The following is a 25,882-nucleotide window of genomic DNA, read 5'->3' as shown; positions in this document are numbered from 1 at the left end:
AGGTCATGATCTCGCGGTTCGTGGGTTCGACCCCCGCGTCGGTCTCTGTGCTGACTGCCAGCTCAGAGCCTGGAGCCTGTTTCAGTCTGTGACTCCCTCTCTCTCTGACCCTCCCCTGCTCACGCTGTCTCTCTCTCTCTCCTAGAAATAAATAAAACATAAAAAAAAAATAAATAAATAAAAAATAAAAATGAAAATTTTAAATTTGTCAAAACTTTTTCTTTAGGGACAGCTGGGTGGCTTATTTAGTTACACGTCTGACTTTTGGTTTTGGCTCAGGTCATGACCTTGTGGTTTGTGGATTCAAGCCCCTGTGTCATGATCTCATGGTTCGTGGGTTCAAGCTGTCAGTGCAAAGACTTCTTGGGTTTCTCTCTCTCCCTCTCTCTCTCTCTCTCTGCCCCTCCCCTGCTGTGCACACACACACATTTTCTCTGTCTCAAAATAAATGAATAAATTTTGAAAATAAAAACATTTTTCTTTATTTCATTAGAGAGTATTTATTCAGTTTATTTAATGTAGTCAGTCTCAACTGGAGAAAGATGGAGAGCCCTGAGGATAAAAGGGAACTTGACTAAGTACATATAAGTAGAGAACTATATCTTATTCAAGGATAGCGAAGAAGCAATAGATGAATGGATAAAGAAGAGGTGACGTGTATGTATACATATATATGTACACACACACACAGGAATATTATGCAATCATAAAAGAATGAGATCTTGCCATTTGGAACAACCTGGATGGACCTAGAGGGTATTATGCTCAGTAAAATAAGTCAGATTGAGAAAGACAAATACCATATCATTTCCACTCATACATGAAATCTAAAAAAACAAAACACATGAATAAACAAAAAGCAGAATCAGGCCTATAAATACAGAAAACAAACTGATGGATGCTGGAGGGAAGGGGAGTGGGGGAATGGGTAAAATGAGTGAAGAAGAGTAGGAGACACAGGCTTCCAGTTATGGAACGAGTAAGTCACAGGGATGAAAGGTACAGCATAGGGAATACAGTCAATGATCTTATAATAGCGGTCCGTGGTGACAGACGTAGCTACACTTATGGTGAACATAACATAACCTACAGAGAAGTTGAATCACTATGTTGTCCACCTGAAACTAATGTAACACCGTGTTTCAACTGTACTCAAATTAAAAACAAAAAGTAAAGAAGAAAAATCTCCAGCATATGTTAAGGGGAAAAAAGCAACACAAAGAAAAATGCATATAGTACTCCAATGTTTTGTGTAAGTAAAGAAGAAATGAAGATATATTTGCCTGCATTTACTTAAAGAAAACCTGGAGGGATAAATGCATGATAATCCAATAAAAGTAATGGCCTATAGATGGCTAAGGGGAGAATGGGATGGAAGAAGAACAAGATGAAGGCAAGGATTTGTAAGGTAAAACGTCATATCTTCTTAGTTTTAAGCGAAATGCAAAGAAAATTTTTAGTCAAATTTTCAAATATCTGAATAAATATCTTACAAGAAGAAAAAAGGATATATCCATGAGATCCTTGCATGAACCAATATTAAAATGAACCAATGATCAATTCTCATCTGAGCTCAGAGAAAAAAGGATCAGGAGGAACCAGGGAAAAGGGAATGATAGAGTCTCTAGGAAACAAATCTGTACAAGACAGGCACTCTGCTTGTCCTATACGATTTCATTTGGCAGTGGACAATATTTACATAATTATAATCATATATACCTTATTGATTTAACAAAACACAGTGATATAACCATAAAAGAGATGTTATGAGTATGAAATCCTTGGATCTGCCATAAGTTTAAAGCTAATAAATTGAGAAATAGGAAAGCTTTTTAACATTTTTATTTTTTTTTCTTCTTTTTTTTTAGAGAGAGAGAGAGAGAGAGACAGCGTGAGCAGGGGAGGGTCAGAGAGAGAGGGAATCACAGACTGAAACAGGCTCCAGGCTCTGAGCTATCAGTCAGCACATAGCCCCACGCGGGGCTTGAACCCACGAACCGTGAGATCATGACCTAAGCGAAAGTCGGACGCTTAACCAACTAAGCCACCCAGGCGCCCCATGGTTATTGAATTATTGAGGTAGCTACCATAAATTATTAAAATTAGTTAAAAGTACTTTGTCTCTTAAAGAAAGGACAGCGAAATGTTGCTTTTCAAAATGATAAGCTCTTTTGGAGTACACAGTTTTGTTACTTACATGTATATTAATAAATATGTATATCTTAGATAAAAAAGAATGTTGACAAATTAAGAAGTTAATTTGATTAAAACGATTTGGGAAAAGATACAAAAATGTCAAAGCAAAATGCAAAGCACCTACCTATTGACCAAAATGTAAAACACATATGTTAAAATAATTCCACCATAGGGTATTATAAAGATCTATTCTTGTAAGTACACAAAGATATGTTATAATAATCTTGTTTTGTGAGAGCAAAATAGACAATCTAGATATTCATTAAAAATTTTAAATGGTATATCCATACAATAGAAGATAATGTGACCACAAAAAAGAATGTGGTGGATCTCAGTGTGCTGACAGAGAAGTTCCCTAAGATCATGGAGCATTGCATGAACCCAAACAAAATTGCATGTGTGCCGAAAATGAAAAGATAGACAAGATTCTGGGGAAGGTTTGGGATGGGAGTAGATGTCAACCTTTACTTTGCATATAGTTTTATACTATTTAATATCACATTGCTTAAATCCTGTTAAAATGCAGAAAAGTGAGGCACCGGGGTGACTCAGTGGGTTGAGTGACCAACTCTTGATTTCTGCTTACGTCATGATCCCAGAGTCATGGAATTGAGCCCCCCATCAGACTCTGTGCTGAGCATGGAGCCTGCTTGAGATTCCCTCTCCCTCTGCCCCTTTCCTGTTCACATGAGCACGTACGTGCTCTATCTTTCTAAAATAAAAATTTTTTAAATAATAATAAAATGCAGAAAAGTAAACAAAGAAAACATTGATCTAATTACCACAGTTCTTCCATTTCAGTGAATCACTGCAAACCTTGGAAGGCAATTGCTTCCTCTGTACATAGATGAGTGTGTGTGTGCTCATGTGTATGCCTGACAAAACATCATTCAATTTTCAAAAAATGAGATTTTTCTCATTAAAAGTAATTAAGATGATTTAGAAAAGCACAAATAAAAAGGTAAAAACTGTAAAAGAGGAAGAAATTTCTTCTTTCCTCCAAGATTCTTCCAGCTGGTTTAAAAATTACAGATTAATAGGAGAAAAAAACACTGTTTTATTATGTGTATACAAAGGGCCAATAATGAAATTGATACTCAAAGAAATGACCAACACAGGTAGTTTTTATACATTTTAAACAAAGAGATATTACATTTGTGAGGAATTGACAGGATAAAGAGAGCAGATGTTTGGGAGCTTTAATTAGTAAGGAGTTCTAAGTGGAATCTGGGCTGAGATAGCAGATTAATAAAAAGTAACAGGGTTTGTTTCTATAGCTTTCTTGGCTTTAATGTTCCTCTCTCTGGTGATGAGGGTGTGTTTTTACTCCTTAGTACAGGGAGGGTAACTTTTATACGGGATTTCCTGTTTCAGGGTGACCAAGGAGAGTCTGAGTGTCCTTGAGCTGGGCTGCTTCCCAAGTAGCTTCGATTCAAAATAATCAATATCACATTGCATTACATTTTGGGCCAGCCTCCCCTGGATCCCTTATGGAACCAATCACCTGCAAACCACCCACCCAGAAATTACCCTTGCTAAATCACGAACAAATATAATTTCAGGCATCTTTCTTTACAACTATAAGGACATGGGGAGAAAAATATATACACATACTTTTATTAAAATAGGACCATACAAATGCTATTTTACCAAAATTGCTTATTTTAATTTAACTTGATTTCATAGAAGAAAAGCTAAAACAAAACTGGGAAAACTACCGAACTTCAAATAAATGTATCTACGTCACAAGAAGTATTGTTTCATAAAAGATCTCTTTAAGGTTCAAAAAAGAGACTAAAAATACACACTAAGGGCTTATGAAGTGCATTTAGAGGTTATGAAATGAATGAGACACATTATGCATTTTCTTAACTCTGTGTTTCCAGTTTAAACATCATCTATCGATAGTGTTTTGAAAGATTAGCACTAGCAGATTCCCTTCTCTGTCTCTTATTCCCAACTCAAATATTGAATATATTATTCTTTTTACAAATTTTTTAATGTTTATTTAATTTTGAGAGAGACAGAGCACAAATGGGGGAGGGACAGAGAGAGAGGCAGACACAGAATCGGAAGCAGGCTCCAGGGTCTGAGCTGTCAGCACAGAGCCTGATGTGGGGCTCAATCTCACAAATCATGAGATCATGATCTGAGCTGAAGTCAGAGGCTTAACTGACTGTGAGCCACTGAGGCACCCCTGAATAGATATATCATTTTTTAAATCATTTTTCTGGTTTAAACTATTTCAATTCTATTTGATAACTATCATTTCTATAGTTTAAAAAATGTATTTCAAATATATAACACATTCCTGATTCAAAGTCAAAATAGTACAAAATGCTGTACATTGAGAAGTTCCACTTTAACTCTTGTCCCATCTTTTTTGTTATCTCTGTCTTAACTTCTGGCTTTCTATATACATTTCCAATGTTTCAGCTCTAAGCAAAAAATGAAAATATATTTTATTTCCTCCTTTTCTCACTATTATGCATTATGCTTTTTTCATTTAATAATATATTTTGGGTAACTTTCCTATACATACATAAAAATGTATGCTCTCATTCTTTCTTATAACTATATTCTGTTGTGGGATGTATCTGTCCCAGACTGATGGACACTTTGGTTGTTTTCAAACTTTTACTATTGCAAATAATGTTGTAATGAAAAACCATGTATACATACATACATACATATGTGTATGTATAATTTCATATATAAGATGTATCTGTATGATAAATTTTCAGACCCATAGTTGTTTAATGCCTTTTCCATTTAACTATTTAAATAGATAAAATGCTTTTTTTTCCCCCTAACTGTGGCTTCTTTATTCCTGAGAGATATTTGCTTATGTCCTTGTTTATAATGTGGCTTGTGTCTAATCTTACCAAATTTCATTCTCAAGCACTATCTTTAAAAAGAGCTCCTTGGTGTTATATCCCTTGAATTATTTCATGTTTGAGGATACCTGCCTATTATCTTTGTAAATTATATTTTGGCATCACACTTTTTTTCCCTTAGGATTTTGTAGACATTTGCTGGCTTTAAATGATATAGGTGATTTGCCTTTTTAGGGGGAGGGAGAATTTGTATGTCTAAAGAATTCTTTATCTTTAAAGTTCTATAGCTTAGTTTGGATGTATCTTAATGTTAAGCTTTCTTTTTTTAAAAAAAAAAAGTTTATTTATTCTGAGAGAGAGAGAGAACCTGCAAGCTTATACGTGCATGCTCTATGTGCATGCACATACAAGTGGGGAAGGAGCAGAGAGAGGGAGAGAGAGAATCCCAAGCAGGCTGTCAGCACAGAGCCTGACACAGGGCTCAGTCCCAACTGTGAGACCATGACCTGAGCAGGAACCAAGAGTTGGACACTCAAAGGACTGAGCCTCCCAGGTGCCCCAATGTTAAGCTTTCTGTGTCAATTTTTTCCTGGGATACATTGTGTCCTTTCAATCTGCAATCTCAATCATTTATCTTAAGCAAAATCTCTGAAACCATCAAATTTGTCGTCTATTTTTGAACTCTCTACCTCAGAGGCACCTTATTTTAGATGAAATTGACATCTCCCATACCTAGCAGCTGCCTTATCATGATATGATCTTATTTTTTATCTTCATGAACTGCTTATTTCAGTTCTTTTCTCTCTGAAGATAATTCGCTTTTCAGCTCTATCTATTTTGCCTCTTACTATTTGTAATTGTGTGTTGCTTTGATACTCAATTTGTTCACTCGTAGAAATGAAATCTCTCATTCACCTCACTCTTTCATTATAACATTTCATCCATGAGCTCTGGATAGATGAAATTCACACTTTTATTAAGTGATTCTCTGCAAAAACCAATTGTCAGGAATTTCTCTCTTTTTCTTGAGTTATGTTTTCTTTGTATTTTATCAACTATGTTCCTTTCTAATTCTCCCTCCTTTAATTGTGATAAAATATATATAACATAAAATAACCATTTTAACTGTTTTTTTTTTAAATAGTTTATTTATTTTTGAGAGAGAGAATGAGAGGGGTAGGACAGAGAGAGAGGGAGACACATTATCCCAGCAGGCTCCAGGCTCTGAGCTGTCAGCACAGAGCCCAACACGGGGCTCGAACCCACGAACTGTGAGATCACGACCTGAGCCGAAGTGGGACGCTTAACCAACTGAGCCACCCAGGTGCCCCTTAAATGTTATCAAGTGTATACTTCAGTGACATAAAGTACATTCACAATTTGTGCAACAATCACCACTATCCATTTCCAGAACATTTTTCATCTTGCAAAACTAAAACTCTGGAGCCATATTTTAATCTAATCTTTAAAAAATAATTTTTTTAATGTTTTATTTCTGAAAGAGAGAGTGAGACAGCGTGAGCAGGGGAGGGTCAGAGAGAGAGAGGGAGATACAGAATCTGAAACAGGCTCCAGGCTCTGAGCTAGCTGTCAGCACAGAGCCCGATTCGGGGCTTGAACCCACGAACTGTGAGATCATGACCTGAGCCGGAAGTCGGACGCTTAACCAACTGAGCCACCCAGGCACCCCTATTTTAATCTAATCTGATATTATTCTTACATTCTTTTGTTGCAATAATTTTGCATAGTGGTCAGGTACCTTGTTTCATCTTGCTCACACTTGGGCATTTCATCCATGACATTGAATTTCCTTTAATATCATTTGGGTAAATTAGGATGTTTCTTTCCATTGTGAGATCAGTTAATGTTTCCCATTGAGCTACCTATTTGGATTCTCTCTTCTGTACCTTGGGGTACAGTCTGGGGGTACCCTGTACAGTCTGGGGGTACCCTGGGATTTGGGGTTGTCTCCCCAGTTCACTTCTATCAGTCTCTGTGTTTACTCTGCTCCTTTTCCCAGGAGCCATTTTCACTACTCCTAGATAAGAAGAGATAAAATGATCAGTCTTTTTCTCTTCAGTTTTAGGAATGGTAGTAAGTGCTCACAGGAGTTTTTTCCTCTCAAATGGCTTCTTGGTGTGTGTATTGGGGAAGCAGGTGCCCAAAGCCCAGCTCTGCTGTCTTCTCAACTCTTCCTCTGAGTCTTGTTTCTTTTTTGTTCACCAGTTTTTAAAAGGTTATTGCATTAGATTATATCTCAACTGCTGCTGGTGATTTTTAAACACACTTTCCCCTCCTACCCATCTACTAGATAATGAGGAAGGAAAATTCTGTGGGGAAAATTCCAGTCACCATTTTAACTCTACTTTTTCATTTTATATATTTCTGTAATACTTAAATTTTTAAATTTGTTTTAAACATTACAGAATTTAATTTAAATCTTGTTTAAGTATTCAAGTTTTAAACCATCTACATGTATCTTTTGTTTCCATTTTTTTAAAATTAAGAATCAGTACTGCAGAGTAAATTATAGCCATTTTAATCCATTTACTCTATGGGGCAAAACCAAAATTCAGGCACACATTTATATACACGTGTTAATCAATGTCTTGTCTGTTTTGTAATTCGTATGTAATACTTTAATCACATATTTGTGAAAACCTAAAAACAATAAAAATTCTAAACAACACAATAATTAAGTAAATTATTATAAAATGTTGATAGCATATTCATGATAGCAGCCATAAGAATAATACTTCGCAAATTTAATAGCATAGAGAAATGCTTATGAGGCACAGGTAACAAAGGATTCCAAATTGTTACTCTGTATACTTCCAGTTAGCAAAACAATACTCATGAGAGGGAACTACATCAATATGGACAATGGATAGGTTATCTCCAGGTAGCATTAGTGAAGGTTTCTATTATCTTTAGGTGGGTTGCAGAGGGAGGGGTGAATTCAGGATGCTGTATCCTCAGCAGAAGAGAAAACTCGCCGGACAGGCAAGCAGCAGGTGCACTTACTAAAGGCAAGGGTCAGGCGCCTGCCGGCCCCCTGCAGGGCTTCCCGGAGTGCGCACGGCAGCCTCGGCCAGGACGCCAGAAAAGCGACAAGCAGCGCTCTGCAGGAAGCCCTGGACCCCAGGAACTGCAGCCCTAAGAGACGCACTGGGAGGCAGCCCCAGAGGAATCCAGGGGCGGAGGGGGCCGCTTCCCGAAAGGCAGCTGGCCGCAGGCGCAATCCGGGACCCTCCCCGGATGTCACCGCAGAAAGTGTATAGAACTCAGAGGCAGGAACGCCTCCGGGCTTTATTTACCAGTCTTTCAAAGGACAGCTTTGCTCTTTTTGCTTACTGGAATGTTAATTCACGGTAATTTAACATTGGCGGGCTGTGTGCGTGAGGAGGTAGGTAACAGGACCCTAAGCAGCAGCCACTCCAAAGAGCTCACTGAAGATGGTAGAAAGGAAAATGGAACTTAAGTGAACTGGCTTATCCCCCCTCTCCTTGATTTTAATTCCACTTATTTCTCCGTGTGTTGTGGGAGAAATGTCCACACACTAGAAGAGGAACCTTCCTTTAGTCAATCTTTTTTTAATTTTTAAATGTTTTTATTTATTTTTTTAGAGAGACAGCAGGAGCAGGGGAGAGGCAGAGAGAGGGAGACACAGAATCTGAAGCAGGCTCCAGACTCTGAGCTGTCAGCACACGGTACTCGAACTCACGAACCATGAGATCATGACCTGAGCTGAAGTCAGATGCTTAACCGACTGAGCCACCCAGGTATCCCTCCTTTAGTCATTCTATAGGATGGTGAGGAGCATGGTGAATAAGCAGCTTGTGCTCTGCGGTGTAGAACCTTTAAAGTAGGGGAGCGGGGTACTGGTTGATGCCTGCCAGAAGGACTGGCTGGAGGAACCTGCGGGGATGGAGGGAGATGGTATCTCTCCAAAGGTAAGCTCTCGCTGGTAGCCTGAGTTACTCTGGGAACACCAGGTCCTCACATCCCAGATTTTCATCAATATCAACTGTTACAAGAAGAAAACAGGAATGTCCTAACACTGTAAACGTCTTCAGGGGCTCTTGAAGCTATCTTGAACCTCTATGTGCCCTCCCCACTCTCACTTCTGAGAAAGTGGAGAAAGGTAAAATTCTCCCAGGGAAAGCCAGTACGTGCCCTAGATAAGCAGTGGTTATACAGCTATTGCCAACTTTCATACACTTCCTGTTCAAAACAATAAATGGCACCTCTGGCAAATAAATACAGAATAACAAAACTAACTTAGTAAAAGCAGTTGAAAACATCCAGAAGCCCATTACTCCCCCTTTTCTCTGAAATAAAAATCTCAATTTTCCTATTTAAACAACGTAATAGAAAACCACAAATAACAAGCTAAGTCATATTTGATAGAATTTTTCTTCCCCATATCAATCACTTCCAGTCAGGAACCTCCCGGTTTATGATTTTTTGGTAAAGTTTTGCTTACAGGAAAGTGGGTGATAATCTGGGGTAGATCTACCCGTTCTGCTTGCTATTCCTGGTCTTTTTTGATACTTAGCCTGTATCCGCTCCCAACTATGGTCCAAATTAAGGCATTTACAAGTATAGACTAGAATCAAAGAAAATAAAGACAAAGCAGAGAAAAAAAGTGTTAAGAAGGCAGACAACAAATGAAGGTGAAGAATTTGGAGCCTCTTTTGTTTGGCGAGATCTTTGATATGTGCTTTACATTTTTAAAAAATGAAATGTTGGGGGCACTTGAGTGGCTCAATCAGTTGAGCTCAGGTCATGATCTCAAGGTTCATGAGTTCGGGTCCCACAAGAGGCTCTGTGCTGTCAGCACAGAGCCCACTTTGGATCCTCTGCTACCACCCGCCTCCCTGTACCTTCCCTGTTTCCACACTCTCTCAAAAATGAACATTTTTAAAAAAATGAAATGTTGGGAAGGCACCTAGGTTTTTTTTTTTTTTACTAATAATACATAATAGCATAGAATGTCTTTTAAAAAATAATAGTCTATTAACACCATCCTGTAACTCAAGTAAATCAGGAATTGGGCAAAATCCAGGAGTTTAAAATGACTTTAGAGTCTATTTTGAAATGTATTGGGATTTTTTTTTTTTAGAAGTAATGTATACGTTTTAACTAGTTATTGAGACTCTTCAAAATGTGTAAGAAAAATCAGTGCAGTTTGAAAATGTCCTTCCTATAATTCTCCCTTTGGGTATTTACTCTGCCCCTCTCCCGAGCATATCCCTCCTTCTTATCTCTAATTCTCAAAGCCAGGCCTCTACTACCAGGTGTGGAAGATGGCATTCCAGCCCATATGGCACAGCCTCCTTATGCCAACAGGAGAAAGCGGTGGCCATTTTAATGAGCCTTCAGATGGCCCCTGGTGGAAAGCTGGGTTTCCTAATCAGATTGGGAGAGTGGGACAGGTTTCTAGAAGAACTGATCCCTTCACTTCAGGCTGAATGTGAACCCAGGCCTTAACCTTGCACGCTTTGAAGAAGGTGAGGCTTTACATGCGTTCATATCCTCTACTGGGCCTCTTTCTGGCCACCAGGCATGCTGTTAGCAAAATGACAAGCAGTCCTGCGATACTCAGGCCCACAGCCACAGGGATTTCTCTCCTGTTTCTGTCACTGAAGCATTCATCCGCTGCAATTGAAGTCAGAGTAATAGGTGTTACAGGCTGGCCACAATGCTGGGAAGTGATCCTGCCCCTGCCTGCCTCAGCCTGGCAGAGAAGGAAAGCCCCGGACAGACAGAGCTTCTGGGCTTCCCACCTGCTGCCCCACACAGAGATAGGTGAAAACAAGGAGAGGGTCAGCGCAATGATCTGAAATGTGCAGTGCTTGTGATCACTTATGGACTATATTAAAATGCAGATACCCAGTCCCCACAGCCAGGAAATTATGACTCAATGGGTTGGAGGTGAGGTCCAGGGGATTCTGATGCAGCTGAGGGGCAGATCCAACTTTGGGAAACATTGGTTTGGTCTAGAGAGTCAGGATAAGAACTATAATCCAGGCTAAGTTCTGGGGTCATGTTTCCCAACTGTGGAAACAGGGACCTGTGCCAAATTGCATGGCCAAAGTTTTCTAGTCAAATCCCACTTCTTACAGGGGCTGCTGAACAGTCTGGGGCCAGAGAACCCATTTTCAGGCTCTGGGATTTTAGCTCCCTAAACTGGGTTGAGAATGTGGGAGGTTGAGAATTGGATGAGAGGGTGAGGGAGGGAGGGGAAAAAATGAAAAGATAGTTTTTCTACATCTCCCTTTGGGCACTGCCAACAGAGGCCAGGTATATGTTGCTGAGAGGTTTTATTTCTCACCTCTCCCACTACCAGGTTTCATACACCTGCTCACTGCCTGCTTCACAGAGGTTCTGAGCAAGAGGAAGAGTAGGTGCGTACCTCATTTTTTAAGATCACATAATTAATTACAGAGGCTTTTCAAATCCTCATCATGAATTCTTAAGTTTCCCCAAATTAGAAGTTTTGAGATAAGATGACAGAGTGGGGCCAACTTACTAAGAAATTTTAATATTTTTATCTTGGTGCTGTGGTAAAGGTCCAAAACAGAGGCAGAGATTTTAAGACTCAGAGAAAACCTACAGAAATCAGGGGACCCAAGGCAAGCCATATTTTATTCCTTCCTCTGCTCAATGCTTCCCAGCAAGTATATCAGAAGTTTTTTGTAGGCACATCTTCAACTTTGTAATGGAACTCAAAGAGAAGTTGGATTCACATGACAGAAATGTAAGTTACCACTAATCTTCCAGCTAAATCGATTTATAAAAATTGAGAGGTAGTCATGATGTCATTAGTTATTATGAGAGGAATGTTTTGGAAACTGAAATTCAATTCCTGCACATATGGAGAAATCCTTGTAACCCATTTTCCCAGCGGGGAAAAAAAGATTTTTCAGAAAGTCAGCTTCATCTGTCCCTGGCCTTCTTCTTAGGTCCCGCTTCTCTCTGTGATGGTTAAAACTCAAAGCAGAAATTGCATGGAAACTAAGACCAGCCACAAGGAAGCTCTAGTCAGGAGAACTGAGCTCATAATCGAAAAGAAGGTGCCCAACAGAGTGTATTTCTATATTGCATATTTCTCTTTTCCTCCTGCAAGTGGGAGGGAATCTATTCTGAAATCTTGAATTTTAGATATTACTAATACTCCAGGATCTTTAAGTCTCCCAATGTACCTGAGTTTACTAGCTTTTTAAAGGGGAAGTTGTAGGTGGTATTTTCTGACTTTTTGATTCAGTGAGCAAGTGAGTATGTATGTGTGTTTGTATGAGTCAGAATACATGTTTTAGTCATACAAGGAGAACTTATCCTGCTGTGGGAGGACATGGGTGGGTTACGATGTCTGATTGTGAGGTTGGTTGACTCAGAGGAAGGGCAGGAGGGGAACTTGGCCCTAAAAGCTTTGTGGAATCATACTGTTCTAGGAAGCTCATGTGATTCTTGTCCCTTTGGCAATTTCACACACACACACACAACAACTTGACACTATCCCTGGGTCTCTGAAGTTTATGTTTGTGACATGATGAAGATTTAACTTACCATTTCCAAAGTGGTCATCTTCGAAATCAAAGGCTTGAAATTGAACATTCATTGTTTTCAGTTGAAGGTGGGCTGACAGCTGGATGCTCTGCTCACTCACACACTTGAAGGAATGTCCAACTGCAGTCTCAAACATCACCATAGCACTTTTCATTCCTTGGTAAATTTTCTCTGAAAGAACAAAGATAAAATATAGACACATCACAGTCTTGGCATATATCCAATGAGTTCCAGTGGTTACTCCCTTTATTAAATGGCCTTTCAGGGATTCTGCCCTGTCCTCATGAAAAACCACTCTATTGCTCTTTGGAGACTTTTTCCTATATTCTGTAGCATATGGGGGGCAAATTCACATAAATTAGAATGTGACAACATTGAAATGAGAATTTTTAGAAACTTCTTCTTCAGTTGTTTTAAGTCATTGGGGGCAGGTTGGTGGGGACTATTGTCAGTGTTTGGGGACTACAGAGAAGTGCCCAGAAAAACTTCAGAAATAAGAGAAGTAAGATTGCTCTCTGTGACAGTCACATGAACCCTTAATGAATCAGAATAGACATCCACAGTCTCCAAGTGGAGTTTTTACATATTACTAGATTGTATTAATATAGCAAGAGGACAGGCTAATCCCATCATTAGCAGGGGTTGTTACATCCATCCACATGGAAACACAAAGAAGGGAGAGGTTCATCTCTGCCCATCTAAGTGCTGCTGGGGAGAGAAGATCCTGCTCAAGGACTGGCCCTGTTTTCTGACGGGTACACCCTTTTCAAGGAAGCGTATGCTTCAGGGCAGCTGGGGCTAAACATTTTAATCATAACTAATTCCATTTGCTCTAATTTTACATTCATCAAACACCCTTCTGATTATACTTTGGCTTCTTGAATGGGAGAAAGTTCACTGGCCAGAGGACCCAACTGTCTAGTCCCCTTGGCTGTGACTATAAGAAACAGTTGCATGATAAATGCACAAATTTGCATCCTGATTTTATACATTAGTTTCATGACCTTGGTTTAACATCAGTCTCCTTGAAGAAACAGACAATATGTAAGGGGGTGCTGACAGCTCCCACGATTGAGGACCAGACTATGGACCTTAGAGAATTTACCAAAATTGTGCCTGCAGGGAATACCCACAAGCTATAAATGAGGGAGGTTGAAAGTCTCCCTCCTTTCCTGCCTCTGTGGGTCTGTTGCCTGTGTCTAAGGTAGCATTCCACATTAAGGGTCTGCTTGCCATGTGCTGGGTGCTGTGCAAGTACTCTACCTGTACTTTCCTGTTTAATTCTCATAACAACCATTTGAGATTGGTTCTACTGTCTCCATTGTATAGACAAGGAAATGGAGAATTGGAGAACTGATAACATTCGCCTAAGATTCTACAACTAGTAAGTGGTATTTGGACTCAAGCAGTCTGATTCTAGAGCTTGCTATCTTTTGTTTGTTTGTTTGTTTGTTTGAGAGATGGAGAGAGAGCATGAGTAGGGGGGAAGAACACAGGGATAGAGAGAATCTTAAGCAGATTCCATGCCCAGCATGAAGCCTGATGTGGGGCTTGATCCCAAGACCCTGGGACCATGACCTGAGTCCAAATCAACAGTTGGATGCTCAACCCACTGCGTCTCCCAGGTCCCCCTCTGAAGCTTGCTATCTTAATCACTACCCGGTTGTTGTCTCCTGCCATTACTGTACTATTTACTGTAGACTCTTCATTTGTTCATGCAAATGTCCTGCATGATGTACTGAATTATCCGTATACTACTATATCATGTGTTATATCCCAGGGTAGTTGTCTACTACTACCACTACTGTTACTACTGCTATTACTCCCACTAACATTGCAACAGTCACTACCACTGTAATTATAACTAAGTACCGTTACTAATACCATCACCATTACCACTGGTGTGCAAAGTGTCATTATTGTGACTACTCTAGATCCTGCTACTACTGCTGAGCCTGGATTATTGGGGCCTAGAATTCTTTTATCCCTTTTCTCAGCCTCTAACTTAGCTTCTGGTCTGACTTACCCCTCCCTTGCCTCTTGAGATATCACTACCCTATTCCTGGCTAAAATTTGGTCCGTGCCTAGTAAAAACATTAGCTAATTTGTGTTAGCATTCATATTTATTCCCCAGCCTATATGAGTGTACTTGTCTACATGAGTTACTATATATGAAAATGAATTGTCAACTATGACTTCTTACTTACTTTTAACCAATAATCATTGAAAACATCCTCTTGAACAGTATCAGTATCATATAGGTAATATTTTAGATAGACATTTCTCCACATTTTCATTTCCTGACAAGTTTCTTTAGTATAGGTTCCTTAATAAGATAAGTTTAAGCCAGTCAAAAGATAGAAGTTTAAAAAGGAGAAAACAGACATGAAAACTCTGTACAGTACCTGCACATAAGAGGTGCTCGACAGTGCTTTGTTATCTAAGTCTGGGCTTTCCAGAGAAATGTTTGAGCCCTCTGAGAAATTCTCCCAACTCAAGTGGGAGCATTACCTTTCTAAACATGAACTTTATAGGAGTTCTCTCAAATGGCCCCACTGTGGGCAATTCTCTATATAGCAACTGAACTGAGTCTTTATAATTGTAAATCTGATATACCATTTCCCTATACCAAACTCTCCAATGACATCCTTTCACCCTTTAGGCTAAAATTCAAGGTCCTCACCTTGCCATACCCACATGCCCTACATGCTCTGGCCTGGATGCCTCTCAGATCTACTCTTCTGCTTTGCTCACTCTCTTGCTGGCCCCTGAACACATGAGCAATTTCATTCCTTAGGACTGTGTATCTGGTTGTTTTTGCCACTGAAAAAAGCTTCCCCAGGCCCAGATGCTCCCAGATGGGGATAACTCTTTGCTCAAATCTCACCTCTTCAGAGAGGCCTTCCTCCTCAGAGGGCTTCCCAAAGGCCCCACTTAAAATATCTTTCTAGTCCTTTCCACCAGGACCTGCTTGTGTTTGCTCATAGAACTTAATACTACTTAACTGGCTATTATAATTTAATGTGTCTGTTTATGGTACTTTCCTCACTTCTAGAATGTAAGCTCCATAACAGCAGGGACTATATATTTGGATAATATGGATTTCTACTGTCTATTAGAAGGTTTGGCACCTACCTGGCACTAACTACATTTTTGTAGAATGAATGCATGATTCCAAGAGTCTAGAATGAATTGCACTATCAATATCAAATCTGTCCAAAAGTCACTAAACTCTTTATTGTTGCTTTAATAATCTCTGCTTTAATGATATCTGGCATAATATAGTCCAATCTCCTTGATGAGCAAACTGAAGCAAACAAAGATGTAATAAGTTCTCCTGGTTACCCTCAGTCTGTTTCTCCAAAGCAGCATCAGAGATTAATAAATTCAATGGACTGAAAACTGAGCTAACCAGAAGCACAGCACCAGAGCTGGTGGAATAGCCTTTTCTGACTACTTACCTGGATTTGAGACTGTCAAATAGGCTCTCACTTCACTGATATAATATGAGTTTTCATCCTGTAAAACAGCAGTGTGTTAACCTTTGGGCAATTTGTTTCTATGTTTATGATCCTGATTTATAAACTTTGTTTATTTTAACTATTAAATCCTTGATATGGGGACTTGGAGGTGTGTTGGTATGGAGCCATAAATGTGTTTGAAAACTTCAAAAAAAGTAAATATATCACACAATAAATAAATAATAATAATGGCTTATCCCTGGCCCCAAATTTCTGTACTATATGCTTGTTACTATAGCCTAAAATTCAAGTTCCACCAGTCCAGAGTCCCTTCAGTTGGGCCATATTTCTTCCTGTTAGAATGCATATACATCTGGAAGATGGAGAGGCTGGAGGGTATACATTAAGCATTTACTAGAAATTAATATCTTAGGGTAGAGATTCAAACTAAGACCACTCATCTTTAAGGCTACAATGGGTAGACTTCATGGGGCTCATAAACTCTTTGGGTGTGCAAAATTTTACATGCATTTTCCTGGGGAGGGTATCAATTGCTTTAAATAGACTAAGGAGTTCATGTCTCCAAAATGGCTAGATAGGGCCATCATGAGGGATTCTGGGAAAAAAAAAGATTTCCTCTGAGATCACTGGGTATTCTCTAGAAGAAGACTCCAAGTGATTGTGTTCAGAAATGTAAGGCATTTTATTCAGGAATTGGTTTTTTTGGAAAAACAAAATGAACCATTACAAAATACCCCTATAACATCCTGAGAGACTAAAGTTGTGAAACATTAAAGGGAATTGAATTGAGATATGAAAGGGTAAGTTGAAAGAGGAGGTTTTGAGTTTTTTTATTTTTTTATTTTTTTATTTTGGGGGGAGGGATCTAAATAGGTGATTTACCGTTATTATTTGTAAACATTCATTAGAAAACTATCTGTAAGAGTGAGCAAAACCAAAATCAGAATCTGAAATGGAATTACCTTTAGAAGTTCCAAGTCTAGCCATTAAAGAAATTTGGTAATAATAATACTGACTACATTATAGTCCATTTGCATATAATTTGTAGATTAAATGATGATTCCCTACACAAAATAAGGGTTCCAGAAATACAAACTATTGTAGTAAGGTAAGCTAGCTGCTATTGATACACTCAACTCTAGATCCTATAATTCATTGAACAGCGCCTACCACATACTGGCTTCTTACCTCATTGAACAGCGCCTACCACATACTGGCTTCTTACCTTGTGCCAGGCACTGGAGCAGATATTTCTATGCCATGCCTTACCTAATTCTCACAACTACAAGAAGAAATATAGGCTCACTGACTTGCTCAAGGTCACAGCTCTAATGGGTGGCAGGGGAAGATATGACCCCAAGCTTCTTGTCTCCAAGTCTAGTGTTTAACTCCTCTTATATCCAATCCAGACCAGGCATTGTTCTAGGTCCCAGAAGAAGACCTGGCTCCTTCCTTCTATGTGCTGTCTTAGGCTTCAACGGCAAGGTAAACAACATTCTGGGACCATCCATTTGTTCTGTACAAACATCTGTGACCCAGGCCCTTCTTGGGTCGCTTTCACAAAGCACTTATTCAGGTTATTCTTTATTTGGGGTCCTTTTTAGCATACAAGAGACCTGTACTTCAGGGCTCAAGGTCATGGTAATAAGACTCCTCCTGCCCTATCCTAAGAGCAGAGAGGATCCTTTGAAGGGATTTTAGCAGAACAATGACATGAGCATGACTTTGTTTATTGAAATTGCTTGGGCTACAGTGTGAGATTGCTTTAAGGAACAGCAACAGAGCAGTGGTGAGGCCAGCTCTGAGGTCCATAGGAGACCTCCCGGAATCTTCCACTTCCAGTGGCATCTCCTTGATCTATTCTCACATTAGGAAAAGCTTTGTATTTCTATAAAAGCTTCACAGTTTACTAAATGCATGCTTTCACCTACATTGCCTCCTTTGAGCCTCACAACAATCCCCTGAGATAGAATAAATATTATCAACCCATTTGGCAACTAAGAACAAAGAAGCTCAGAGGAGTTAAGCATCTACCTCTAATTCACATTCTCTGTGGGCAAGACAAAACAAAATCTGGTCTACAGGATCCTGCCCTACATTTTCCTCTGTGGATATGTGCATTTAGACAAAAAAATTCGTTGCACAAGAATTTTCTTTCACATTCCCTGAAATGCAGGTGTCCATATTTAGCCATCTACTGAAAGCAGGACCAGCTACACAATTTGTGGGGCCTAGTACAAATGTGTGGGTGTCCACCACCAATGAAAAACAAGGCTGCAGAACAAATCAGTTGGTTATGAAATGTTATAAAGAGAGTGGTTAAACTCCTATTTGGGAGAACAAAGTTTTGCTAATCATTTTCAAATACTAATTTAAAAATATTTTTTTGTTTTCAGGTAGCCTAGTTGAGTTGTGAAATCTTTGTGAACATTCCAAAAATTTATTTATTTTTTACTTATTCAGCAGGATGGAGAAAATTATAACACGACTTACCTGTTTGATGTGATTAAATGAAGGAATCCATGTAAAAAACTTATCACAGTCTTCACTCAAATTTTAACCAGTGTAGGAACACCTAGGTGGCTCAGTCGGTTAAGTGTCTGACTCTTGCTTTCAGCTCAGGTCATGATCTCATGATTCATGAGATCGAGCCCCATGTCAGGCTCTGCGTTGGCAGTGCAGAGCCTTCTTGGGATTCTCCCCCCCCTTTCTGCCCCTCCTCCACTTCCTTCCCCCCCAAAATAAATAAGCATTAAAAAAATTTTAACCAGTGTTATTCACAACAGTAATAATAAACTCAATTGCTCCTTTTTAGTAAACTCTCATTGTGCTTAATGATCATTTTTTTGTCTATTTCCTAGAGCTCAGATCTACCACAGATATAAAGAGAGAACAAGCAAGTGAGCTGAGCTTCAATAGTCCTACTAATTAAAGAAATAGCTGAAACCTCAGCTCTGGGGGATGGAAGTCAGGTGGGTACAGAGGAGGGACTGGAGGGTTTGGGAGCTTGAGGCAGATGTCAGACTTAACCCAAAGTCTAGGAGAAATTACATTATACACATCAGGTACTTTATAGTATATACTTTCTCCTTTGATGGGCACAAAGTGATTCTGTCAGATCATTTTTTGTTTTTTGGTTTTTTGGTTTTTTTGCATTTGGGGTTCAGGTTGGAGAGTGACAAATATCTACCATGCTAGATTCTTGAAAACAAAGTGAAAATCTTTTGTGTACCCATCAGCATTGACAAAAGGGAGCTAAGGACTCCTAACAGCTAAATGTACTTCACTACTTACAGTGTGTGCATTTGAATGTATCACTTACAAAAGTCCCATTTCACCATTCGACAAGTGGGATGTTGACACAGTGGCTCCTCACTGCCAGTGTCTAAGAGCTCTGCAATATCTCATCAGAGAGGTCCTCATTCTTCAAGGGACCTAAACATCCTCCTTAGCAAAGGACCAGGTCCGGAGCAAACCAGCCAGTCAACCTGCTCAGGAAGGCAGCATACAAATGACCTTGAGGCCCTGGGTCCTCTCCTTAATTTCAGCAAAATGCATTGTGGGAGTTTCATAGTCACAGATATTCAGGATGTGGATTTTGTCTTTAGCATCATCAGGCCATTTTTGCTCAGCATTGTTGTGACTATCTCAAGAAACCCTTGCTCTGTATATAGAAAAAGGAAGCCAAAGAGGCTGTTTCTTTGATGCTGCTGATCTACTTTTTGGCAGCTTGGCCCAGAATCTCTGTGAAATTTAGATTCACACCTTTATTGATTTATTTCCTCATCAAACATTTGCTAAAGATATACTATGTACAAAGTCAGGGCTGGGCACTGTGAATAATCACAGACATGCCTTCAAGATGGCAAAATTTGCAGTAAGTGCATTAATGGAGGTCAGAGAACAACCAATGGAGGGTCAGGAAACCAAAAGAAGAAAGTCTCCCAGTTTTGCCTGGGATGGAGGTGGGGGCTGGGGGTGGGGAGTCTTCATAGGGTGAAGATAACTGAGGCATTTTAAAGCATGAATGCAAAAGGGCCTGAGGAATGGAAGGGGCATTCCAGGCAGAGGGAAAAGCATAAGGGAAAATGGGAGCATGAAATAGTACAGCATGCTTGGGAAGTTCTAGATAGTGCACTCTGAGGGTGTTGGCATTTGAACAATTCCCAGGAGTCTATAAGTTCATGGGGCTCCATGCCCCTGTAAGGCTCTAGATAAACACCAGGGTGGTAGACAGCATTAGCTTTCCAGGCCTTGGCTGACCAAAACACTGCCTGACCTAGTGACCCTCCCCCCAGACCACTGATTTCTCCCATGTCCTGCTTCAAGTCAGGGCTGGAAGTCTTGAGCTGCCCTGCCGACCAGGTGGATGAGAAAGGGGCAGTGTTGAGCATGGAAAAATAAACTCTACACAAAGTTACTGAAAGATGTTCTAAAACAAACTATCCTAACAGGAAGGAAGTTGTGGGGAGTCGGGGAAAGGAGGTATATTTATCTTGCACCTGAAGGGTCTGAACAACTTTCGGCTTTGTCACCTTAATCAAATGAGACACTGATATGGAAAGGTTTTCAGTTCTTTAAAGAACGATATGAGAGAAATGAGAAAGGACACCCACTTCTCCTACCCCACTATGGGCCAGATGCCACCCTCAGCACTGCCACATATGTTAGCCTCTTTCACCTCACAGCAGTCCAACAAAATAGGGACTGGTTGGCCCCATCTTATAGAGGAGGAAACAGGCTCAGAAAGGGAGCTTGTACATGATCACATAGAAATGACATGGATAATTTAAGTCTCAACTGAACATCATCAAGGGACAGTTCAGGACGCAGATTTTTCTTTACATTTCTGCCATTGGCAGTATTTCAATTTAAAAACTTATGAATTGTATCCAAAATCTATAAGGAACTCACCAAACTCCACACCCAAAAACCAAATAATCCAGTGATGAAATGGGCAGAAGACATGAACAGACTCTTCTCCAAAGAAGACATCCAGATGGCAAACAGACACATGAAACGATGCTCAACGTCACTCATCATCAGGGAAATACAAATCAAAACCATACAGAGATACCACCTCACACTGGTCAGAGTGGCGAAAATGAACAAATAAGGAGACTATAGATGCTGGTGAGGATGTGGAGAAACGGGCACCCTCCTACACTGTTGGTGGGAATGCAAACTGGTGCTGCCACTCTGGAAAACAGTATGGAGGTTCCTCAAAAAATTAACACTAGAACTCCCCTATGACCCAGCAACAGCACTGCTAGGAATTTACCCAAGGGATACAGGAGTGCTGATGCATAGGGGCACATGTACCCCAACGTTTCTAGCAACACTTTCAACAATAGCCAAATCATAGAAACAGCCTAAATGTCCATCAACTGATGAATGGATCAAGAAGATGTGGTTTACATATACAATGGAATACTACATGTCAATGAGAGAATGAAATCTGGCCATTTGTAGCAACATGGATGGAAGTCGAGGATATTATGCTAAGTGAAATAAGTCAGGGAGAGAAAGAGAGATATCATATGTTTTCACTCATATGTGGAACAGGAGAAACTTAACAGAGGAACATAGGGAAGGAGAAGGGGAAAAAATTGTTAAGGAGAGGGAGGGAGGAAAACCATAAGAGACTCTTGAATACTGAGAACAAACTGCCGGTTGATGGGGCTGGGGGAGAGGGGAAAATGGGTGAAGGGCACGGGGGAGGGCACCTGTTGGGATGAGCTCTGGGTGTTATATGGAAACCAACTTGACAATAAACTATAATAAAAGATAAAATAAAAAATAAAAACTTATTAATTATTGTACATGTTTTGAAACCTGTAACTATAGCCTGTCTTTCTTTTATTTTCTCCTATAATGTCTGGCTCAGTGCTCAGGACAAAGTAGGTGCTCAGTAAATTCCTATTAATAAAGTCTTAATTCAGCCTTGCTCACCAGCATCCATTTAACATTCTACAACTTGGTTCTCATTTATAACATTTATTATGTTATAATGAACATAAGCTATTTTTCAAGGTTCTTTTTTTCTCTAGAGCGGTGGTTCTCGACCAGGGGAGATTTTTCCCCCAGGGGACATTTGGCAATGTCTAGAGATATTTGAGATTGTCACAAATGGGGCTGGGTGTTGCCACTGGCATTCAGTAGGTAGAGGCCAGGAAGACTGTTCAGTACTGCACCAAGACACAAGACAGCCCCCACCACAGACTTATCTGGCCCCAAATGTTAATATTTCTGCTTTTGAGAAGCACTGATATAGAGGGTAGCAACATTTGAAAAGTGACCAACAGTATTGTTGACACCATTTCTCTTGTGGAAGAATCTAGATGGCTTACCTGCCTAAATGCATTTCACACCGTCCACATGTTAGGGCAGAGTGTCCACAGGCCAAATTTGGCTTACAACTGTGTTCTGTTTGGCCAGCATTGTTCAAGTTTTCAAAACATGTGCTGCCAACATGTAAAATGAAAAGGTCTGAATTTCTGCCTTGTCTTGAGCAATCAGAATATCTGACCACACGGGTTTCTCATTACCTACTGAGGGAAATTATATGTAAACTATTCAACAACTGGTATAGCAGGACAGCAGTCATTCAGAATGTAGACCCGATTGTCCACCATAAAAGACAGTGACAGGGAGAGATGCCAGCCCAGCCACTGGCACCACCAGGCAGAGCTGACGAGTGGCTGCCTCTCTGGAGAGAATGGCACTCTCTACCCCTGCCTTTTGTTGCCTCACTCCTGAGGCCTGTCTCTGTCATCTCACTACTCCGATGTCCTCCTTATGCAGACTTCATGTGAAAATGAAGTCTTCGTCAAAAGTGAGAAAATAAAAAATAAAGACTGCCTGTTCTTACAGAAAAAAATGTTTATTTGCCTATTTCTCTCATTATGGTCTATGTTTAGCACCTGTGATCTTTGAATTTGTGGCTACAAGTGGTTTAAACAAGTTCTCTTTTAAAATACAGAAATTCTCCTGAAGGACTAAGGCTGGTGGGAACTTTACTTTCTATATAAGCCTCTTTGCCTTCCTCTTGTTGTAGAGCTAAGGTCATCTGCTTATGGAATTGGTGCTGGAGAATGAAATGAATAAAGTGAATTTGGTTGGTGGGATTCTGGCAAAGCAGCTATTGCAAACTTGGGGCCTGGGATAGTGGTTTTCCTTGCTCCTTCCAGAGGTGGATGGATGGAGGAAGGTGCTGCTGGTCTTTCCAGCTCTATCTCCATACTCATTTCCTGCCCACACCTCTGGAGGCACAGAGATTTCCAGAAAGGCAGGGGTTCAACACTTGGGTGAAGTCTGATCAGAATCCAGACCCACGGCATTAGAAAGGCAGGCATAGAGGGCATCAGGAGACAGAGGAAAGGAGCAAAAAGAGACATTGCAAGGTGCCAAAGAAACCCCTGCTCATAGGCCCGCCCAAGGCAGTGGCCACTGACTGCACAAACACTGGAGTTTTCTAATGCCTTCCTTCAGACAATCACTCACACATGCAATAGTCTGGGTGGAATCAAGCCTTGAGCTAAAGCATAAATGCTTGTGCCCTCTGCCCTTTTGCCTAAGTAATTTTAAAAGAATTCCTGACCCCTCAGAAAGTTTAAACTCCATTGTCCAGAAGCAGAGCACATATTCTGCCCTGAATGTTCTTCTGGTGTGAGAGAATACATTTCTCCCATTTGGTACTGAAAGGTAACCTCTGTCTTCTCAAGTGCATCTCTACCTTAAGGAGAAAAATATGCACAAGTAGAATAATGGAGGATAAAGCCTTTGACATCAACTTAACATCAACATCATCAACAACAACAACAAAGCAACAATAGCCCTTTATCACATTTTGTTATGTACCAAGCACTGTGCTAGACAGTTTACACATTACCATTTCTGATTCTCCCAAGGGTCCCAATAAGGAGGTGTAATTATTTCCATTTTAAAGATGAGAAAACATGCCCCAACTAGTCCAAAACTAGTGGCTGAGAGCGAATCTTGACTTGTTTCAGATCAAAGTCTACACTCATTCCTCCCCAAGATCTCCTCCCCAAGACCGCTCTAATTTCAGGGGTCACATTTGACAGGTAAGAAGGAGCCCTGCACCAAGTCTCAGCTGCAAAGGTCCCCTCAGCTCTTCCTTCCCGGCTCTTACTTGGCCTGTTTGAATGACACTTTGGGAGAAGCAGGGGCAAGTCTCTCCTTTGAGAGTGCGATGACCAGCATTGTATCCCCAAGACATTTTCTTACTTCAGTCACTGTAAACATGGCTATTAGCTATTGAACATCTACTTTCCAAGTATTGGACAATGCTCTTTACAGAGGTGATCTCTAATTTATTTCCTCCATTTTTCAAACATTAAAATAAAGTTCAGACAAGTTAGGTTGCCTGCCTGATGTCACAAAGTGAGCAAGTGACAGTGTCAAATTTGCACCCAAGACTCTCTGACCTCACTTGCATAATATTTCTACTCCACTCTGTTGTCTACCCTTTTCATAATATGGTCTGGGAAACCCAGTGCTGGGTTAGTCCCTAAATCTTGCCTGCTGCAGTTGGAAAAAACCCTTTGTGACATTTGATTGTGGTTTTAGAATAATCTTGTTTGTGTGTGCCCAGTGTGAATTTCTATGGGTCTGTTGATCTGTACAGCTTCCTCCTTTGGGTGGTTTGCAAAGGGCACCCGTGGCTGGATTCCCCAAAGCCAAGCCTCCCCTAAGAGGCACGGAAGCCCTTCTTAGGCTGCACAGAGTAGGATGAAAGGGGAAGGAGGCAAACATAAGATGTTGACACTTCCCTCTTCTCCATCTCCAGGCCCCTCATTCTTATCAGGGAATATCTCAAAAGGCCCTGAGACCTACTTCCTTCAGAACTTAAAGTGAAGTGTGTGGTTGCACCACTGGGCTCCCAGGTGAAGGAAAGGGAAAGTGATGTGAGCCAGTTGGTATGAAGGAGCTCAGCCCTCACCTTCATAAATGTGAGATTCACAAATCCGCCCTGGAAATTCAAGAGAAGGTTCGATTTTCGAGAGCCACAGTCCCCAGAGGCTTGTGTTGCATTGGGGTCGATGTTGAAGTATCTCTGAGGTGAAAAAACCTAAACGAAATGAAATAGATCATATCAATGAGATGTAGAAGAAAACTCTAGCTAGGGAACCAAAAGCAAAGGCTAGTAAGTGAGTCTGAAACTCAAGTCTAGTTCATGTTCCCTTGAAAGTTTCAAAGTCCCCAGAAAACTCCTATCATCATTCTAAACGGCTTTATGTTCAAAAGAGTTTTTAAAGAAGGAGATCTTCCAGAGAAACAGTTCCTTGATAGATAATTTATAGTCAGTCTATTCCTGATATACTGCATGCAATTTGCTTTTTGTTAAACTAAACATGTTAAAAGGTACTTCAGGAAAGCATTTGCTGTCTAATGTACTTCAGTTTCAAACGAAAACCTGAATGTGGAAGTTTTATAAAACCTGTGCAAAAAAAGAACTACTTTTATGGTGATTCCTTTCGTAAAGCAAATAATTTCTGCCCTACCCTCACCCCTTCGAATCTTGTTTTTAATCTAGATTTTTGATACTAATGTCACAGCTGGCAAGAACTATGGAAACTAATCCAAATCTCTCACTTCACAGGGAAGTTGCTGAGGCTTGAAGTTATCAGGAGGGGTAAGACCAGGTTGGGCTCTACACTGATCTTATCCCAACACTCTGCCCATGTTGGCTAAAACTAAGAGGTATGCACAGTTACAATTTGTGTGTGTGCCTTCCTCTATCCAGTCACTATCATTCTCTGTTTTTATATG

General features: G+C 40.2%; 1 protein-coding gene across 3 annotated transcripts in view; it reads right to left on the bottom strand.

Annotated features, from left to right (window-relative positions):
• The window catches only part of LAMP3 (lysosomal associated membrane protein 3), a 44,892-nt gene that overhangs the window by 2,828 nt on the left and 16,182 nt on the right, over window positions 1-25,882 (bottom strand). For all 3 annotated transcript variants that reach the window (XM_077754570.1, XM_077754571.1, XM_077754569.1), the window contains exons 3-5: window positions 25,053-25,181; window positions 16,067-16,124; window positions 12,606-12,776 (exon numbers count right to left, since the gene is read on the bottom strand). In XM_077754570.1, coding sequence (XP_077610696.1) covers window positions 12,606-12,776; window positions 16,067-16,124; window positions 25,053-25,181 — 358 coding nt within the window. The remainder of the gene's footprint in view (window positions 1-12,605; window positions 12,777-16,066; window positions 16,125-25,052; window positions 25,182-25,882) is intronic.

This window comes from Crocuta crocuta, unplaced genomic scaffold, assembly GCF_008692635.1.
Source record: "Crocuta crocuta isolate KB4526 unplaced genomic scaffold, BGI_CrCroc_1.0 scaffold70, whole genome shotgun sequence".
NCBI classification, from domain to species: domain Eukaryota; kingdom Metazoa; phylum Chordata; class Mammalia; order Carnivora; family Hyaenidae; genus Crocuta; species Crocuta crocuta.
The sequence above is the reverse complement of the archived record's forward strand: the minus strand, read 5'-3'. Positions and strand labels throughout refer to the sequence as shown.